The following is a 17,176-nucleotide window of genomic DNA, read 5'->3' as shown; positions in this document are numbered from 1 at the left end:
CTTCATCATCATTCCAGTTGAAATCTTGTCAGAGCAAACATATTTCAAAGGATTATATCCAACTCCATTACAGCATTTCTGGCTCTTTGGAATAAGTTCAGTCTCACAGCATTTTACTGGCACTGGGTCATTCTTTTTAACATGTGCTTTAGACTCTCCACTGGAAGCTGAGCAGCATATGGTATCTGACATATTCACATAATCCTGCCCACAACAGAACATCCCTGCAACAATAAAATGTTATATATGAATATGAAATAGAAAAAGGGAAGAAAACTGAGGCTGCTATAAAGTTTGGTATAAAAATGTCAGACTCAGGCAGTTGCTGAAATGGTGTAATACCTAAGGTAGCATTTCCCTACCAAGGTGATTTAAATGTGCAGTGAGGGTCCTTCTTACCAAGAGCACTAGACACTAATTAGGAAAAGAACACACAAGAGGAAGTGTTCGAAAATCATTCAGCTGGGCCAAACTTCTCTCATGCTTCATAAAAAGAGACAGGATTTCTGTCATGAAAACTGCCTGCGCATTTCGTGATGATAACATCTTGTTGCAGAGGAAGGTTAGTTAAACCATAGGGACTCTGAGAAAGCTCTAGAAATTCGTGAGGGAGAAAAGGTCACTCAAGTACTCTGGGATAAGAGCCCAGCCAGAGTGGAAAGGTAGCACCATCCTAGAACTGGAAGCCCTGCAGGAGGAGCAGTGCAAGTTTTGGCCTAGCTTTATTTAGGGTACAAATATTTGCTTCTCGTGAATTTAGCTGCAATGGTAACCATTCTTTCTTGATGAGATGGATTTGGTATTCATTCAAAATCAGCTGAGCATATTCACTCATCAGGTACACTAATCAGCCACTATTTTTTGAGCCACATTTTGTTCTAGACCCATCACAGACATGGGTGACAGGCTGGGGGCAGTGGCAGAAAGACCTTGTGAGAGGATCACTGATCCCCACATCTAAATGAAAGACACATATACCTGAGATACCAGATAGACATTTTCTCCCACCAAATTCAGTTTAATTGCCTGCATTTGCACCATTTAGATATTGCCATCGAAGAGAAATGGCAGAAATGTTAGCATTAAAGCAGGAATAAATTAACGCTACTTGAGTCAGACCAAGCTAGAAATCAAGGTGCCTATACTGCATGTCACAGTGTTTTTATATTAGAATTTATATCCAGTTATATAGCAGCACAAAGTGATGAATGATTTATTTTAATTGGAATTTTGTTTGTTTATTATTAGTTCCGACTGATAACATAAAGAACCTCAAATTCAAAGTACCCTGGGGTCCTGAATTGTTTAATCTGGTCCTGTGTAAACATCTACATTATTAAAGACACTCGAATCATAGATCAAAAGTGCTTTAAAAAAAAGTCATTGAATGTAGACATTGGTTTGGCACATGCCTTAAGAAAGATGTTTATCCACACATGACTCCAAAAAACCCTCTCATTCATCTTTTTACTTACAAAAGTCTCCTCATATTAAAAACTCTTATTTAAGATTAATGATATACACTGATCCTAACAGAGTTTTGGCATACCATGTTTATCTAATATGATAACTCTTCGAAGTAATTGGTTTAAAAATCAACTGCTATATTAATAATTTTAGTTGTTTTAATATTTCCAGGAAAAGTTATCTCAAATAAATACACAGAACAGGGCTCATTTTAGTCTGAGTCTTGATTATGGTGGGTATATATGTGTGTATGTGTGTATGTATAAGTACATACACACAAATATACATATTTATGTGTGTGTAGGGATGCATGTATATATATACACACAAATACATATAAATATATACATACATGTGTGTATACACACGCACATAAACTAAAAAGAAAAATCCGTAGCTTCAAGTTTTACATTGTTTGGGCATTTTTCTGCCCCTTCTGATTAGACATTTAAATACAACTGTGGATTCTTTACTGTTAATTTTTCCTCTGGCAGTTTTCTTAAGACAATTCATGTTTCTCTTTTAAAGAGCAATCAAAATTTGAAAACTGGTCTTTTAGGGAGCGGAATATATTCTCCCCCTCCCATTCCCACATTACTTCATGGTTTCACTATGCTTTAAGTATAAAATAAAAATGCAGACATTGACCTAATTTGAAACTCCTAATCAGTCATCTGATCACTCTGAGGGACTTCTGAAAGGTAAACTAAAATTTTGATAATGAACTGCTTTTAAACTAGAAACAAAAAGATGCCTTCTTTCACAAAGAACTTCATCTTTGTATTACTGAATTGAAATTTTCAGCCAAGATTTCACTCACATAACAAGAAGTGACTCCCTTTCTAGTTTCTTTGGTAAACCATTACTTCTTTAATTATTATCAACCTTGTTCCAGTGTGATAAATTGCTAATTACTTAATACCCTAATCAGCGTTCATTCTTTGCACAGATAAACTGTGACAGTGCCATTAATTTAAATAGTAATTTCACTTAATGGCCAGAACGGCACACCAGATTTTTATGCAGCATTTTCTGAAGACTGCATCCATCACTGCAATATTCTGACATAAAGATGTCTGACGTGCACTAACTCACTTAGGGAGAGCAGATGTTGCGGAGCAGAGTTTGGTAGTAATTCCCATAGTGCATCACTTCAGCATGAATGAGCTGCAAATTCAGAGACAGACAATCTTCTGAAACTGCATTGCAATAACTTTTGACCCCTACCTAATTTATCACATGTAGCACTTGACTTTTGAACTTTGACACATGGAATGCACAATTTTAAATATGCCCAAAGAAAAACAAAATAGGTCATGCATTATTGATGGATTGGTCCATTCTTCCAGAGCCTCTTCATTAAATTTGTACAAAGGTGGAGCGTGTCTTTGAACAAGATGCAGATGTTATTAAAGTGATACAGTACACATTAAACTAGTAGATGTTTATTTTTCAAATCAAAAAGCATATATTGTCTTTCTAAACTGTATATACATCCAATGGTTTCCATTGATTGGACACAACTGGGAAAATAGTGGAGGAAAAGATTTTTACTCACAATATTATTAATACTTCAAATATGTTACCAATGCTTATTTCATATCTGTGTCTCAAAAGAAATGCATTTATAAACATATCTGCTGGATGAATTTCTAAATAGTTAAGACTGCAAAACTGGGATTCCATTTTTTTTTTTTTTAAGAAGACCAAGAATTATGTATCATGCCTTTGAGATAAAAATAATACAGTAGTAAAATCCAGTCTGGAATATGACAAATCATTGTGAAACCCTGAGATTGTTCATGGGGACCAAATTTTAAGCCAAGGGATATTTTAGGCCTAGAAGAAAAAACAAGATTTGTGATTAGTCATCCTTAGGACAAATGTATAACATTTGTGGCAGAGCATGAAAGAAAAGAAATTCACGCTTGTCTTCACCAGTAGATGGCTCTGTGACTACCACCACAAAACTGAGAGGGTAGAGTAAAAACGCTCCCCAAACCATTGTGATACATTTTATAGCGTTGATATATTACACTTTTCAAAAAAAAAAAAAAAATCATTATGTTATATGGAAATCTTCCAGGGAAATGCCTTTTCAATACCACCCTTACACCATGGACTTCTGTGATTATACTTCCCTCTGCAAAATTCCCAAATTCCCATCTTATGAAACAAACAGTGATAGTCATTTGTTTTACTGAAGTCAGAGTCCAGGACGTGAAAACTCAGTCTTGTATTCTGAAACAATTTCAACTCAGAGTCTCACATCAAAGGCCTCATGGACAAAATTTATAATATAAATAAGTCAATATATTGCAAAGTCATCTCATGATCAGTTTCCCATGGCTAACAGAAAAATCTGTACTCTTGGAATGAAACAGAGGTTTTAATTTTCACCTTTTCATACTAAGGGATATAATCAAGTCCAATCCAAGATTAATGGCATAAATGGTAAAGTCATATAAGCAAACACTAAGAAAAAAATGAGTAATAAATGGATTTAAAATCTATTCAAAGAAAATGGCTAAGAATACATATCTACTGAAATGACGCGCATGACTTTCATCCCGAGATACCTGTGTAACACTTCTACACAACTCATCTGCCCAGAGAGAGCACTAAAAACATAAACGCCACCCCAGCACTTCTGTTCCAACAGCATCTGTTAATTCACTCCATTTATAAAATACATATTGACAAAGACAACTGAACTGGGACCAGGGAGATTTGATTTGGTGTGAGAAAGTCAATTCAATGTGATTTTGTTAAAGGGCTCCTGCAGGCAAATAAAAGAGTTTAAGTAATAAAGTACATAAAGAGATGTTTTACGAGCCAGCCCGGTCTCGTGGCAGGCACACAATGCCAGCCAGCGAGAGAGGCCAGGCTTAGGAATGATATTATGAGATCCAAACCCGTATGTAGCAGGTATGCTGTTTGTCGCTAGGTTGAGGAGAAAAAGGGCCATATGGATATTCTGGAAGGTCATTAAGGTCACAGTCATTAGGGGCGACAGGAGTGAACGGCAGCAGAGAGAGGAAAAATACATGTGGAACCTGTCTATTTTCAGTGCAAACTGCAGGAAGGAAGGTCAAGAGAATAAAAAGAGATTTTTTTTTTCCTTTGTAAAACTATTATTCCTTCAGTCCACTATAATTATAAGAGTTGGCAGAGCTGTAGAATACCATAAAAAACTCTAGAGCTTTTCTTGATTCGCAGGAGTTGAGGGCTGTCACCACTTGTGTAAGAAACGTTTGACTGGCATGCAGCATCATCTTGAAGTAAATAAAAAAGTGATTCTGAAATTTGAGTTCACGGATGGAGTTCAAGGGTGGATAAAATTACAAGCAAATTTTTGTGTGTATTCTATGCACTATTATTCAGAGTGAGGGTTTGTAACTTTCAAAAGATTCAAAAGGAAAACAAATTAAGAACCACTGTCCTAGTGGACAGTAACCTCCATTCCCCTTCTGCAAACAGATGCATTTTATTTTATGCCAATGGTGTGCTGACTTCTCTTTCCTTCTCTTTTGCATTTGTTCTGCCACCTAAATTTAATCTTAAACTACAGGTCTTATCATCATATTGACTCTTCCCTGAGCGCTAAATAATATTCAAATCCTACTATTCAAATCCTTTTGCCTACTCAGATTTATCTCCTTTCTTCCTTACACAAGGTGTATACCTCTTGTAGTCCTCACTACTATTTGTATTTTACGGATTGCTGATTTCACAGTTTAGCTCAAGCCATGCCTGCCGAAATCATACTCACTGTTTGAGATTCCAATCCAATGGAACAACCCCCTTCATTACTTTGACTGGAGTGATCTCTCAGTCTTAAGAATATGCATGCATTCATCCCTCTCTTATGGCCTGTGTATAAACTTGTAGGTACTTTTCTCCTTGATTAGGTTGTAAGTTCTTGAGGATAAAAATGGAATCTTGGCCATTTTTACACTTGCCAAGCACCAAGAATGATACCTTGAATATGGTTATTACATAATACATATTTAACAAAGGAAGGAGTATGGCAGTAGACTAATTCTTTTAAAAAGCTACAGATGAACAAACACACTAAAATCAAATATTTTGCTGTCATTTTTAAACTCTGATGTATTAGGGTATACAGGGGGGAACACTTTTGCATCCTCCCTGCCACCTTAATTCTATCTTTAGTAGACCTGGTATTAGCTACTTCACCTAAAGTAGGAGGAGGAGGTATTCAACAGGTTAGTTACAGTACAGGATAACTAATTAAATGCCATAATTTTCTGGTAGACATTACTATGACTTTAAGCAGTGGTTCTCAAATTATGGTCTCAGGATTCTCTCATAAGCTTACAAATTATTGAGGACCCCAAATACCTTTTGTTCATATGGATTTTACCTGTTGATATGTACTGCGTTAAAACTTACAGCAGACATTTTTGAAATATTTATTTATTAATGCATTTAGACATAAAAATAATAAATCCATAACATGCTAACATATTTATGAAGCACAAATATATTTTTCTTTTTTTAATTATACTTTAAGTTCTAGGGTAATGTGCACAATGTGCATGTTTGTTACATATATATACATGTGTCATGTTGGTGTGCTGCACCCATTAACTCGTCATTTACATTAGGTATATCTCCTAATGCTTTCCCTCCCCGCCCCCAACCCACGACAGGCCCCGGTGTGTGATGTTCCCCTTCCTGTGTCAAACTGTTCTCATTGTTCAATTCCCACCTATGAGTGAGAACATGGGGTGTTTGGTCTCAGGATCCTTTTATATGCTTACAAATTATTGAGGACCCCAAATACCTTTTGTTTATATGGGTTTTACCTGTTGATATGTACTGTGTTAAAACTTACAGCAGAAATTTTTGAAATTTTTTTATTAATGCATTTAAACATAAATATAATAAATCCATAACATGCTAACATATTTATGAAGCATAAATATGTTTTTCAAATAAGAAATAGTGAGAAGAATGACATTGTGTTATATTTTTGCAAGCTTCTTTAATGTTCAGTTAAGAGAAGGCAATTTAATTTTCTTTCTCATTCTGCATTTGATCTGTTGCAAATCACATCATGTAACCTCTGTAAAGCTCTGCTGTACACATACGAAAGAATGAGAATTAAAAAGGCATATAGTAGTTTAGTATCACAGGCATACCTCATGTTATTGTGGTTTGATTTATTGCACTTTGCAGATACTGCTTTTTTTACAAATTGAAGGTTTGTGGCCTCCCTGAATTAAGCATGTGTATTGGTGCCAATTTTCCAATAGCATGTACTTGTTTCATGTTTCTGTGTCACGTTTTGATGATTCTCACAATATTTTAAGCTTTTTTGTTATTATTATAAGACAGAAAGCTTAATTGATGAGTGTCCTGTGTGTACTGACTGCTTTACAGACCAGCCTTTCCCTTATCTTTCTCCCTCTTCTTGGGCCTTCCTATTCTTTGAGGCACAGCAATATTGAAATTAGGCCAATTAATAACCTTACAATGGCCTCTAAGTGTTCATGTGAAAGTATGAGTCCCATGTCTCTCACTTTAAATCAAAAACTAGGAATGATTAGGCTTATCGAGGAAGGCATGTTGAAAACCAAGATAAGCCAAAAACTAGACCTCTCACGACCAACAGTTTGCCAAGTTATGAATGCAAAGGAACAGTTCTTGAAGAAAATCAAAATACTCCTCCTCTTCTTCCCACACCTTCAACAGACCTTCTTCTCTTTTCTCTCCCACTCCTTCTTGAACATATCTTTTCCCCTGGACAATATCTCTTCATTACATCTTAAAAGGTATGTGAGCATGATAAACAATCTGGTGGGTCTTATGGCCTTCAACCATGGTCCAGGTAAGATTTCTATTTCACTTATCATGAATGATAAGTGAAACAGCCTTATTGCTGATATGAAGCAACTTTGAGTGGTCTGGATAGAAGATCAAATCAGTCACAACATTCCCTTAAGCCAAAGCCTAGTCCAGGCAAGGCTCTTACTCTCTTCAATTCTATGAAGTCTGAGAGAGGTGAGGAAGCTGCAGAAGAATAGTTGGAAGCTAACAGAAGTTGGTTCATGAGGTTTAAGAAAAAAAGCCATATCCATAATATAAAATTGCAAGGTGAAGCAGCAAGTGCTGTTGTAGAAACTGCTGCCTCAAGTTACCCAGAAGACTTAGGTAAGATCATTGATGAAGGTGGCTACACTAAACAACAGATCTTCATTGTAGATGAAATAGCCTCACACTGGAAGAAGATGCCAACTAGAGCTTTCATAGGTAGAGAGAAAAAGTCAATGCCTGGTTTCAAAGTTTCAAAGGACAGGCTGACTCTCTTGTTGGGGGGTGAAAGCTGCTGGTGTCTTTAAGTGGAAGCCCATGCTCACTGACCACTGCAAAAATTCTAGGGCCCTTAATAATTATGCTAAATCTATTCTGCCTGTGCTTGTAAATGGAACAAAAAGGCTGTATGATTACGTATCTGTTTACAATATGGTTTACTATGTTTTTAAAGCTCATTATTGAGACCTACTGCCAGAAAAAATATTTCTTTTAAAATATCAATACTCACTGACAATGCATCTGGTCACCCAAGAGCGCTGATGGAAATAAAAGAAGATTAATGTTTATGTGCCTATTAACACAGCATCTATTCGGCAGCCCATGGGTCAAGTAGTCATTTGGACTTTCAAGTTTTTTTTATTTAAAAATATATTTTGTAAGGCTACAACTGCCATAGATAGTAATTCTTCTGATGGATCTGGGCAAAGTAAACTGAAAACTTAGAAAGGATTCACAATTTTAGATGCAATTAAGAATATTCATGATTCATGGGAAGAAGTCAAAATATCAACATTAACAGGAGTTTAGAGGAAGTTGATTCCAACCCTCATGGATGACTGAGGGGTTTTAGACTCAAAAAGAAAAAATAACTGCAGATGTAGGGAAATAGCAGGAGAACTGGAATTAGAAGTGAAGCCTGAAGAGGTAATTGAATTGCTGCAATCATAAAACTAACAGATGAGGAGTTGCTTCTTAAGGAGGAGCAAAGAAAGTGGCTTCTTGAGATGGAATCTATGCCTGATGAAGATGCTGTGAACACTGACTTCATATTTTAATTTTCTTGTCTTTAAAAGCCTCACCTCCAATAACATAAGTGTCAGGCCTCCCAAAATCTGGATCTGACTGTGTGGTATTTAGCAAGTGGAAGCTAACATCTAATATCCAATGTCTGAACTTCAGTTTCTTCACTTTTAAATGTAGATAATAATAGTACCTATCATGTAAGATTATTGTGAAGATTATTTGAGGTAATAATATATAAAATATTGGCAGAGTGTCTTAGTATTCATTCAAAGATACTTATTGTTATTAATATTAGTGCTAGCTTCACACAGTAGAATAAGGAATAAAAGAATTATAACACAATATCATTATAATAATTTTGTATACTATTTGCTAGGAAATATTCTTTTCATTCATAACCAATGCATTCATGTGTGGGATTTTTTTTGGTGGACATGACCTTTTCAAGAGGAAAAAAATTGATGTGTTTTTATGAAATACATGAGATACATGTAAAAATTGGGAGATTACATTGTTATGTGTTAAACAGTATGTTCCAAATGATTGCATTGGATATAACCATGTGAGGTTTAATTACTTATTTGTTTTATTTCTAGGGCAAATTTCTCACTCTCCCTGCTTCTCCGATCCTCCATCTACTGAAAGGTAGATCTGGGCCCCCTACCTGGAAGGCGATTGTATACCACTCCTTCTTCTCCACCGCAACACTCCAAATCGTTGCTCACAATCTGTCTGCCACAGCACTGCTGGCCATGGCCATCATGAAGCCTCCCAGCACAGCAAATCTGGTTTCCTGAGGTGGAGTACGGCATTCTGCCACAGCAGGAATCACCAATGCCAACAGAAACCCGATTGTGCTGTTCATCTGGACAGCATACTTCACCTGTCAATTTAGGACAATAATAATCATTACATCAGTTAAAAAAATATGCTATGACTCACAATTAACTTTTATCACAATCATCTTGCAGATCCCAACTGATTGACAGAATTACTAGAGAGAATATTATCATATTGGAGCTGCAAAATTTCCAAATGACTCCAAAGTTTTGTGTATAAACGTGTGTCAGATCAGATACACACAGGGCAACTTACAAATAAGTCTATGTTGTCTATTTCCTCACCATCAGGTCTGGTGACATAGATTATGTGGCATTATAGAAAAACATCTAGGAATACTTTTTTGTTTTGAGTAATTTTCTCTTGGAAAGTAGAGTGGATTCAAAAACCAACTATTGATACATTTATATTGCTTATGATTATAATTTCCTAAACCAAACTATATTTGTACAACCAAACAAAAATACTCCCATTGGGAAGGTTAATTACATGAGAGGAGGTAAAAAATACTGTATTTAAGTCAGTGTACTAGTACTTCTTTGGATTATGTCACACACTGAATTTTGCTACATTTCTCTTCACATGACGATCTGGGAAACCTGATATAAGAATAAGATAATCCAACAGATGCGGTGCTTTACGCCTATAATCCCAGCACTTTGGGAGGCCAAGGCGGGTGGATAACTTGAAGCCAGGAGTTAGAGACCAGCCTGGCTAACATGGTGAAACCCCATCTCTACTAAAAATAAAAAAAATTAGCCAGGCTTGGTGGTGCATGCCTGTAGTCCCAGCTACTCAGGAGGCTGAGGCATGAGAACTGCTTGAACCCAGGAGGCAGGAGGCAGAGTTTGCAGTGAGCTAGGATTGCTTCACTGCACTCCAGCCTGGGCATATCTAAAAAACAAAAACAAACAAACAAAAAAACAGACTTAGATAATCTTTTGCCTGGTACCTTAAGATCAAAGGACTCAAATATTCTAAATACCAAGAGTTAGCTTGTTTATTTGTTTGGTATAAAGACAACTCTAAAAGACAGAAAATTTTGTAAATGGCTTCCCTTAAGGATACTTTCAAAAGAACTAATAAAAACTTGGTGGGTCTAAAATCCAAACTTCATTTTCCCTTCCCTCGTGGCCCTCCGAACCCCGACTTCCTTCTCTCTCTTGTCCTGTTCCTCCTCTTCTTCCTAGACCTTCAACAGACCTTCTTCCCTTTTCTCTACCATTCTTTCTTGAACATATCTTTTCCCCTGGACAACATCTCTTCATTATATAAGATATGTGAGTATGATGATCAATCTGGTGGGTCTTATGGCCTTCAACCATGGTCCAGGTAAGATTTCTATAATCCAATTAATGACTTGTCAAGCTTTCTTAAGAAATGGCACAAATCCACTGAAGAATTTAGGACTGCCTTAGGGATTTGTAGTCCTGGACTTCCTCTTCTCAATTAGTTCACCTTTGGGTGAGCACTGGATATCCTAAAATTTGTTGAGTAAAAGCAAGATGTACTATTTACCAAAATGATATAAAAATATGGGACTATATTGAACTATACATAGATATATAAGGAGTATAAAAAATGGGACAATAACTCTTAGCAGCTATCCTTGAGATCTTTTCTGCCCAAATTTATTGGTCAAAAATCCATCTCACTGGATGAAATGAACAAATTACTAGAAACATACAACTTACCAAAGAAACGACAAGAAAAAAGTTAAAATCAACAGCTCTTATGAATATTGATGCAAAAATCTTCAACAGAATACTAGAAAACTGAATTCAAAAGCACATTAAAATGATTCTGCAACATGACCAAGTGGGATATATTCCTGGAATACCAGCATGGATCAATATATGAAAACTTAATCAATGTAACACATTATATCAATAGAAAAAAGGAAAAAAAAGAAACACATGATTATCTCAGTTGATGAAGAACAAATATTTGACAAAATTCAACCTCTTTCATTATAAATCCAATCAAGAAAATAGGAATAGGTGAAAACTACCTCAACATAATCAAGAGTATATGAGAAAAACCTATACCTAATGTCATACTTAACAGTGAAAGACTGAAAACTTTTCCTCTAAAATCAGAAACAAGAAAAGGATGCTACCCTTTGTCACTTGTATTCTACATAATATTGGATATTACAGCTAGAGCAATTAGGCAAGAGAAAAAAATAAAAGGCTTCCAAATTGAAAGGGAAGAAGCAAAACTGTGTGTTCTCAGAGAACATGATATCATATAGAGAAAACTCTAAAGATTCTAAAAAAAAAAAAAAAAAATCTGTTACAACTAATAAACAAATTCAGCACAGTATCAGGATACAAAGTCAGCATAGAAAAAGCAGGCATGTTTCTATACACTAAGAATGAATAATCTGAAAATAAAAGTAATAAGATAATTTCATTTACACTAACATCAAAAAAAATGAAATACTTAAGAATGAGCTTACCAAGAAAGTGAAAGACTGAAATACCACAAAATGTTGTTTAAAGAAATTAAAGAAGACAACCAAATGGAAGAGCATCCCATGTTTATAGATTGGAAGCCTTAATATTGTTAAGGTGCCAATACTGCTCGAGTGATCTACGGAATCAATTCGATCTTTATCAAAATCCCAATGCTTTTTGCAGAAACAGAAGAAGCCATTATAAAATTCACATGGAATCTCAAAAAACTCCAAATAGTCAAAACAACATTGAAAAAGAACAAAGTTGGAGATCTCACACTTTCTGATTTCAAAACTTACTACAAAGTTACAGTAATCAAAAGTGTGTTACTGGCACAAAGGCAGACATGTAGACCAATGTGATAGAACAGAGATCCTAAAAATGAACCCTTGCAAATATGGGCAAATGATTTTCAGCAAAGGTGCCAAGACCATTTAATGGGGAAAGGACCTTTTTTTTTTTTTTAAGGTTGGAAAAGTTGAATACCCACATGCCAAAGAATGATACTGAACCCTTACTTTATATCATATACCAAAACTAACTCAAAATGGATCAAAGATCTAGATGTAAAAGCTAAAACTTAAAATTCTTAGAAGAAAGTAAAGGGGAAATTTCATGACATTGGCTCTGTCAATGATTTCTTGGCTATGACACTGAAAGCAGAAGCAATAACGAAAAAAGATGAATTGGATTAATCATAATTAATATTAATAACTTTGTGGCATCGAAGAATACTATCAACCAGTGAGAAGGCAACTCATGAGAAAATATATTAAAATCATATATCTGATAAGGAAGTAGTATACAGAATGTTTAAAGAACTTCTATAACTCAAAAACATAAAACAAAGACCGTATTTTTTAAATGGGCAAATAACTTTAATAGACCTTTTTTCAAAGAAGATACACAGATAGCCAATAAACACATGAAAATATGCTCAATATTAGTAATAAGTAGGGGAATGCAAATCAAAACCACAATGAGATGCCACTTGATACTCATTAGGGTAGTTATAAAAAACATAAAATAACAAGCATCAGCAAGAATATGGAGAAATTGACACACTTGTGCATTGTTGTTGGGAATATAAAATGTTAGAATGTTCCACAAAACAGTATGGCAGTTCTTAAAAAGAAAAGTAAACATAGAATTACCATATGATCCAGCAATTCCACTTCTGGGTATAAACTCAAAAGAATTGAAAACAGGAGATTGAACAGAAATTTGTACATTTATACATGAATGTTTACGGCAGCTTTAACCGTAATAGTCACTAGGCAGAAATAACCCAAATGTCCACTGATGAATAAATGAATACAAAAGTGTTACATATATCCAATGAGACATTATTTGACCTTAAAAAGGAATAAAATCCTGACATACGACAACATGAATGGCCCTTGAAAATGTGCTAAGTGAAATAAGCAAGACACAAAAAGACAAATATTGTATGATTGCAATTATATTAGGTACCTACAGTAGTCAAATTCATAGAGACTAAAAACAAAATGGTGGTTTCCATAGGTTGAAGCTAATGGGGATTGGAAAGTTAGTGCTTAATGGAAACAGCTTGAGAAGATGAAAGAGTTCTAGAGATGGATGGTGGTAATGATTGTACCACAATGTGAATGTACTCAATGCCACTGAACTCTGTGCTTAAAAATGGTTAAAATGATAAATTTTATGTTGTGTATATTTCACCATAAAAAGGTCCTGTAAACAAGGGAAAAATAAATCCATGCCTGGCTTCAGAGATCACTTTACTACCACCTTCTGAAATACTCTAGTCTCAAGATGAGTGAACAAGGTATCATAACTTCCCATAAAACTGAAGATAAGACAGTAGATTGTCCCTTCCTTCTAAATTACAAGAGCTTGCTAAACACTTAGAAGATACTTTGGCTCAGAAAAAAGAATAAAATTTAGACCACATTAATAGCTTTTGGGATTAAGCAATTAGATAAAGCAAAGAATGAGGACACCTCTATGTCTAGTCTACACAAAAACAACCTTCAATATTGTAAGGGACACTGGGAGAACACTTACTCTGCCTTTATTAGTGCATCTTAGAAAGACACAATCAAAAAAAAAAAAAAAAAGGACAAACTGACAAAACAGCACCTCTCTGTGAAAGTAGCTGCTCTCATCTATCCACAACTGCCCTTGACATAGAAAGAGAGAAATTTCTATGTGATTGTAAAAATAGAAGATTGATACTGAGGGTAGGTATATTATCTATGAAAAACCCTTTTAATTTTCCATTATCCCTTTCTAGGAATAATCAACTGTCTCAGTGGTAGACATATCAATTAATTTTCAGATTCTGCCTTTATTTTTCTTTCTCTTGAATCAACACATTTTTTGTTCAGTAATTCCACTTCAGTTCATCTGTTGAGAAGAGATCCACTTTGTAAATGAGATACCAGCATTAAATGTGAACCTGACAGTCTCTTTCTGTAGCTCCCAGGAGAAGAATGCCTGGTCTATAATTTGGTGGTGCCACCAGCTAATTACCTGATGCCTTTGTGATCAACATCTCTGACTTTGAATGTGTCTCCAAGATCCTCTGGGGCAAAAACTGCTCAGATGTGGGATTCATACAGGATGCTAACCCCTTAAAGATGTCTATCAACCTGGCTATGCATTTCTCGAAACTGGCCCAAAATCTACTAAAAAGAACAATATTTAATAACTTGGTCCATTGTATCTACATACCTCCAGAAAGTTACCTCAGTTGGCATAATACCTCATTATCCCCTGTACCAGTGCTTGTAGTTCACTGTTCACTCTATCAAAATGATAAAAGACTTGTGTACCACTTTGGACAAGATTTAAGTGTCATCACTTTGTACAAGATTTAAGTGTCATTAACAAGATTGCACTCCCCCATTTCCCTGTAGTTCCCAATCCTAATACCATCCTACTGCAACTCCCTGAGGCAGCTGCTTAATTTATAGCAGATCTATACTTAGAACTTTTTTCATATATTCTTGCCCTCCTGCTCACAGTATCTTTTTTGTTTCATTTGTGACAGTTACTCCCCAAGAGTTCACAACAACGGCTTCTTAATTCTCACAATTGCTTAACCATTACCTTACTATGGTAAGCACAACATGGCCTCCCAAAGACATCCACATCCTCATCCCTGGAGCCTGTGACTATGTTATGTTACATGGCAAAGAGGAAAGAAGACAACAGATGTGATTAATTTTAATAATATGATGTGAGAAATGTTCAACTGGTCATTGTTGGCCTGGAAAATGGAAGGGGTCCACAAGCCAAAGAATGTGAGCAGCCTCTGCAAGGTGGAAAAGGCAAGAAAATGGGTTCTCACCTCCAGAAGGGAATGCAGCTCTTGTTAACTTCTTGGTTTTAGCTCAATGAAACCCATTTCAAACTTCTGATATTGAGATGTATAAGGTAAGTTTGTGTGGTTTTAAGCCAAAAAGCTTCTGGTAATGAGTTATAGCAGCAACAGGAAACAAACTGAGTGATATTTAATTTCCTCTATAAGATTCAACTGTTGTACAATATGTGAATGATCATCTGTCATGCTCTCCAGATAGTCTTGAAAAACTGATTCCCTCTATTTGTCAACAGTGGTAGCATACAATCGACATAAAGTCTCTAAGTGTCAATTTTGTCAGCACAAAGTGCTTTTACTAGGACTTAAATTCTAGGCTGTGACAGTTTGCAAAATGGAAAGTCCTTTTCTCCTCAAAGTTTGGAAGCTCTTCATGACTTTCCCTGGCTAGTTGCTAAAAGTCAACTTAGAGAATTGCTTGGCCTCATAGAATCAACAAGGATCCTTGGTTTCATAGGATCTCAAAGGTCATTAGATGTTTGAATCTTAGCTTTTGAGAACTGGCTATCCCTTTATATGATCTGATGAAAGTGGACACCCCTGAGTCCTTGCTCTGAAATGATTCATTAGAAACTTTGCCATTTAAAGGAGGCCTGTTAGTCCCCTTTACTCATGTGCTCCCCAATTACTAAACATGTTTTTTCTATTTGGATATAAAAGATTGGGCTAGCTTTGGGTATTATAACTCAGCAGCCCAATGGACATCAGAAACATTAATATCCTGCTAATATTCCTAAAGTTACTTAATGAAGGTCAAACAACTAAGAGGTGAAAGAAATGGGATGTGGAGCCAGGAAGCTTGACTCCAGAACCAATATCTTATCCACTAATTACTCAGCATCAAACCACTGAAACACTACACAAAACTTAATCTTTCATAAGAATGTGATCATGAAATATTACTTGAAATAGTCATTACTGACTAAGACACTTTTGCTTTCTTTCTTTTAAAAATAGGGATGTTCGTTGTAATTTTAATGGAAATATATTTGCTATCTTTCTGTTCTACCAATATATGAGAAAAATATATTAAGTCACTCATACACAGTCATCACATTATTATAAAACACACCATCTCTAAGAGCTCACCCTAAAATTTAATCACGAAAATTCCTATTTTGATTAGCTGTGTGTCTTGGCCATGTTTCTATGTCCCATTTTTCCCGTGTGTAAAATGGAAATAGAATTCTAAAGCAAAGTCTTTTAAAAATATTTTATTTAAAAAATATTCTTCAGGACCATTACTCTTTTTGGGTGCACACTTCCATGAATTTCAATGAAGAGACACCTCCAGGATACAAAGGAGTTTCATCACCCCCCAGAACACCCTCATGCTATCCCTGTATAGTCACATTCCCTTCTCATCCATTACCCTTGGCAACTGTCGACTTTTATCTCCTAAACTATGGTTTGTCTTGTATAGTATGTCATGTAAATGCAGTCTCACAGTTCGTAGCTTTTTGAGACTGGTTTATTTCACTGGGCATGATATCTTCTTGGCACTTATCAACACTTTGTTCTTTTTTATTGCTACATAGTATTCCTTTGTTCCACAGTTTGCCCATTCACTCACTTAGGGACATTTGAATTGTTTCCAGGTTTTGGCAGTAATGATTACAGCTGCGGTAAACATTCATGTGCAGGTTTTGTGTGAACATAAATTTGCTTTTCTCTAGGGTAAATATCCAGGAGGGGATCAAGACATACTCAGGATTTTCTCAAAATACGAATTTCTAGAATTCAGGAGACACTTGGCTTAGTCAATTATCTTTGAAAGGATCCTATAATATGGTATCTCTAAGTAAAAGGGAATTTAGTAAAAGTTTCCATGATGATGCTACCAGAGACCAATGAAGGAGCAATGAGCTTATTGGAAACAGTAAAATTACTGTATTTGTTATGTTCCTCTGGGTAAAATAACTCTGCTTGGTCTGAAATGCAGTTGCCATATTTTTTGTCT

At 35.6% G+C, this 17,176-nt stretch overlaps 1 protein-coding gene across 1 annotated transcript in view; it reads right to left on the bottom strand.

Annotated features, from left to right (window-relative positions):
- The window catches only part of USH2A (usherin), an 825,608-nt gene that overhangs the window by 164,489 nt on the left and 643,943 nt on the right, over window positions 1-17,176 (bottom strand). The window contains exons 49-50 of the mRNA XM_030936493.1: window positions 9,218-9,436; window positions 1-224 (exon numbers count right to left, since the gene is read on the bottom strand). Of these exons, the coding sequence (XP_030792353.1) occupies window positions 1-224; window positions 9,218-9,436 (443 nt within the window). The remainder of the gene's footprint in view (window positions 225-9,217; window positions 9,437-17,176) is intronic.

The sequence above is a fragment of the Rhinopithecus roxellana genome, chromosome 8 (assembly GCF_007565055.1).
Source record: "Rhinopithecus roxellana isolate Shanxi Qingling chromosome 8, ASM756505v1, whole genome shotgun sequence".
NCBI classification, from domain to species: domain Eukaryota; kingdom Metazoa; phylum Chordata; class Mammalia; order Primates; family Cercopithecidae; genus Rhinopithecus; species Rhinopithecus roxellana.
The sequence above is the reverse complement of the archived record's forward strand: the minus strand, read 5'-3'. Positions and strand labels throughout refer to the sequence as shown.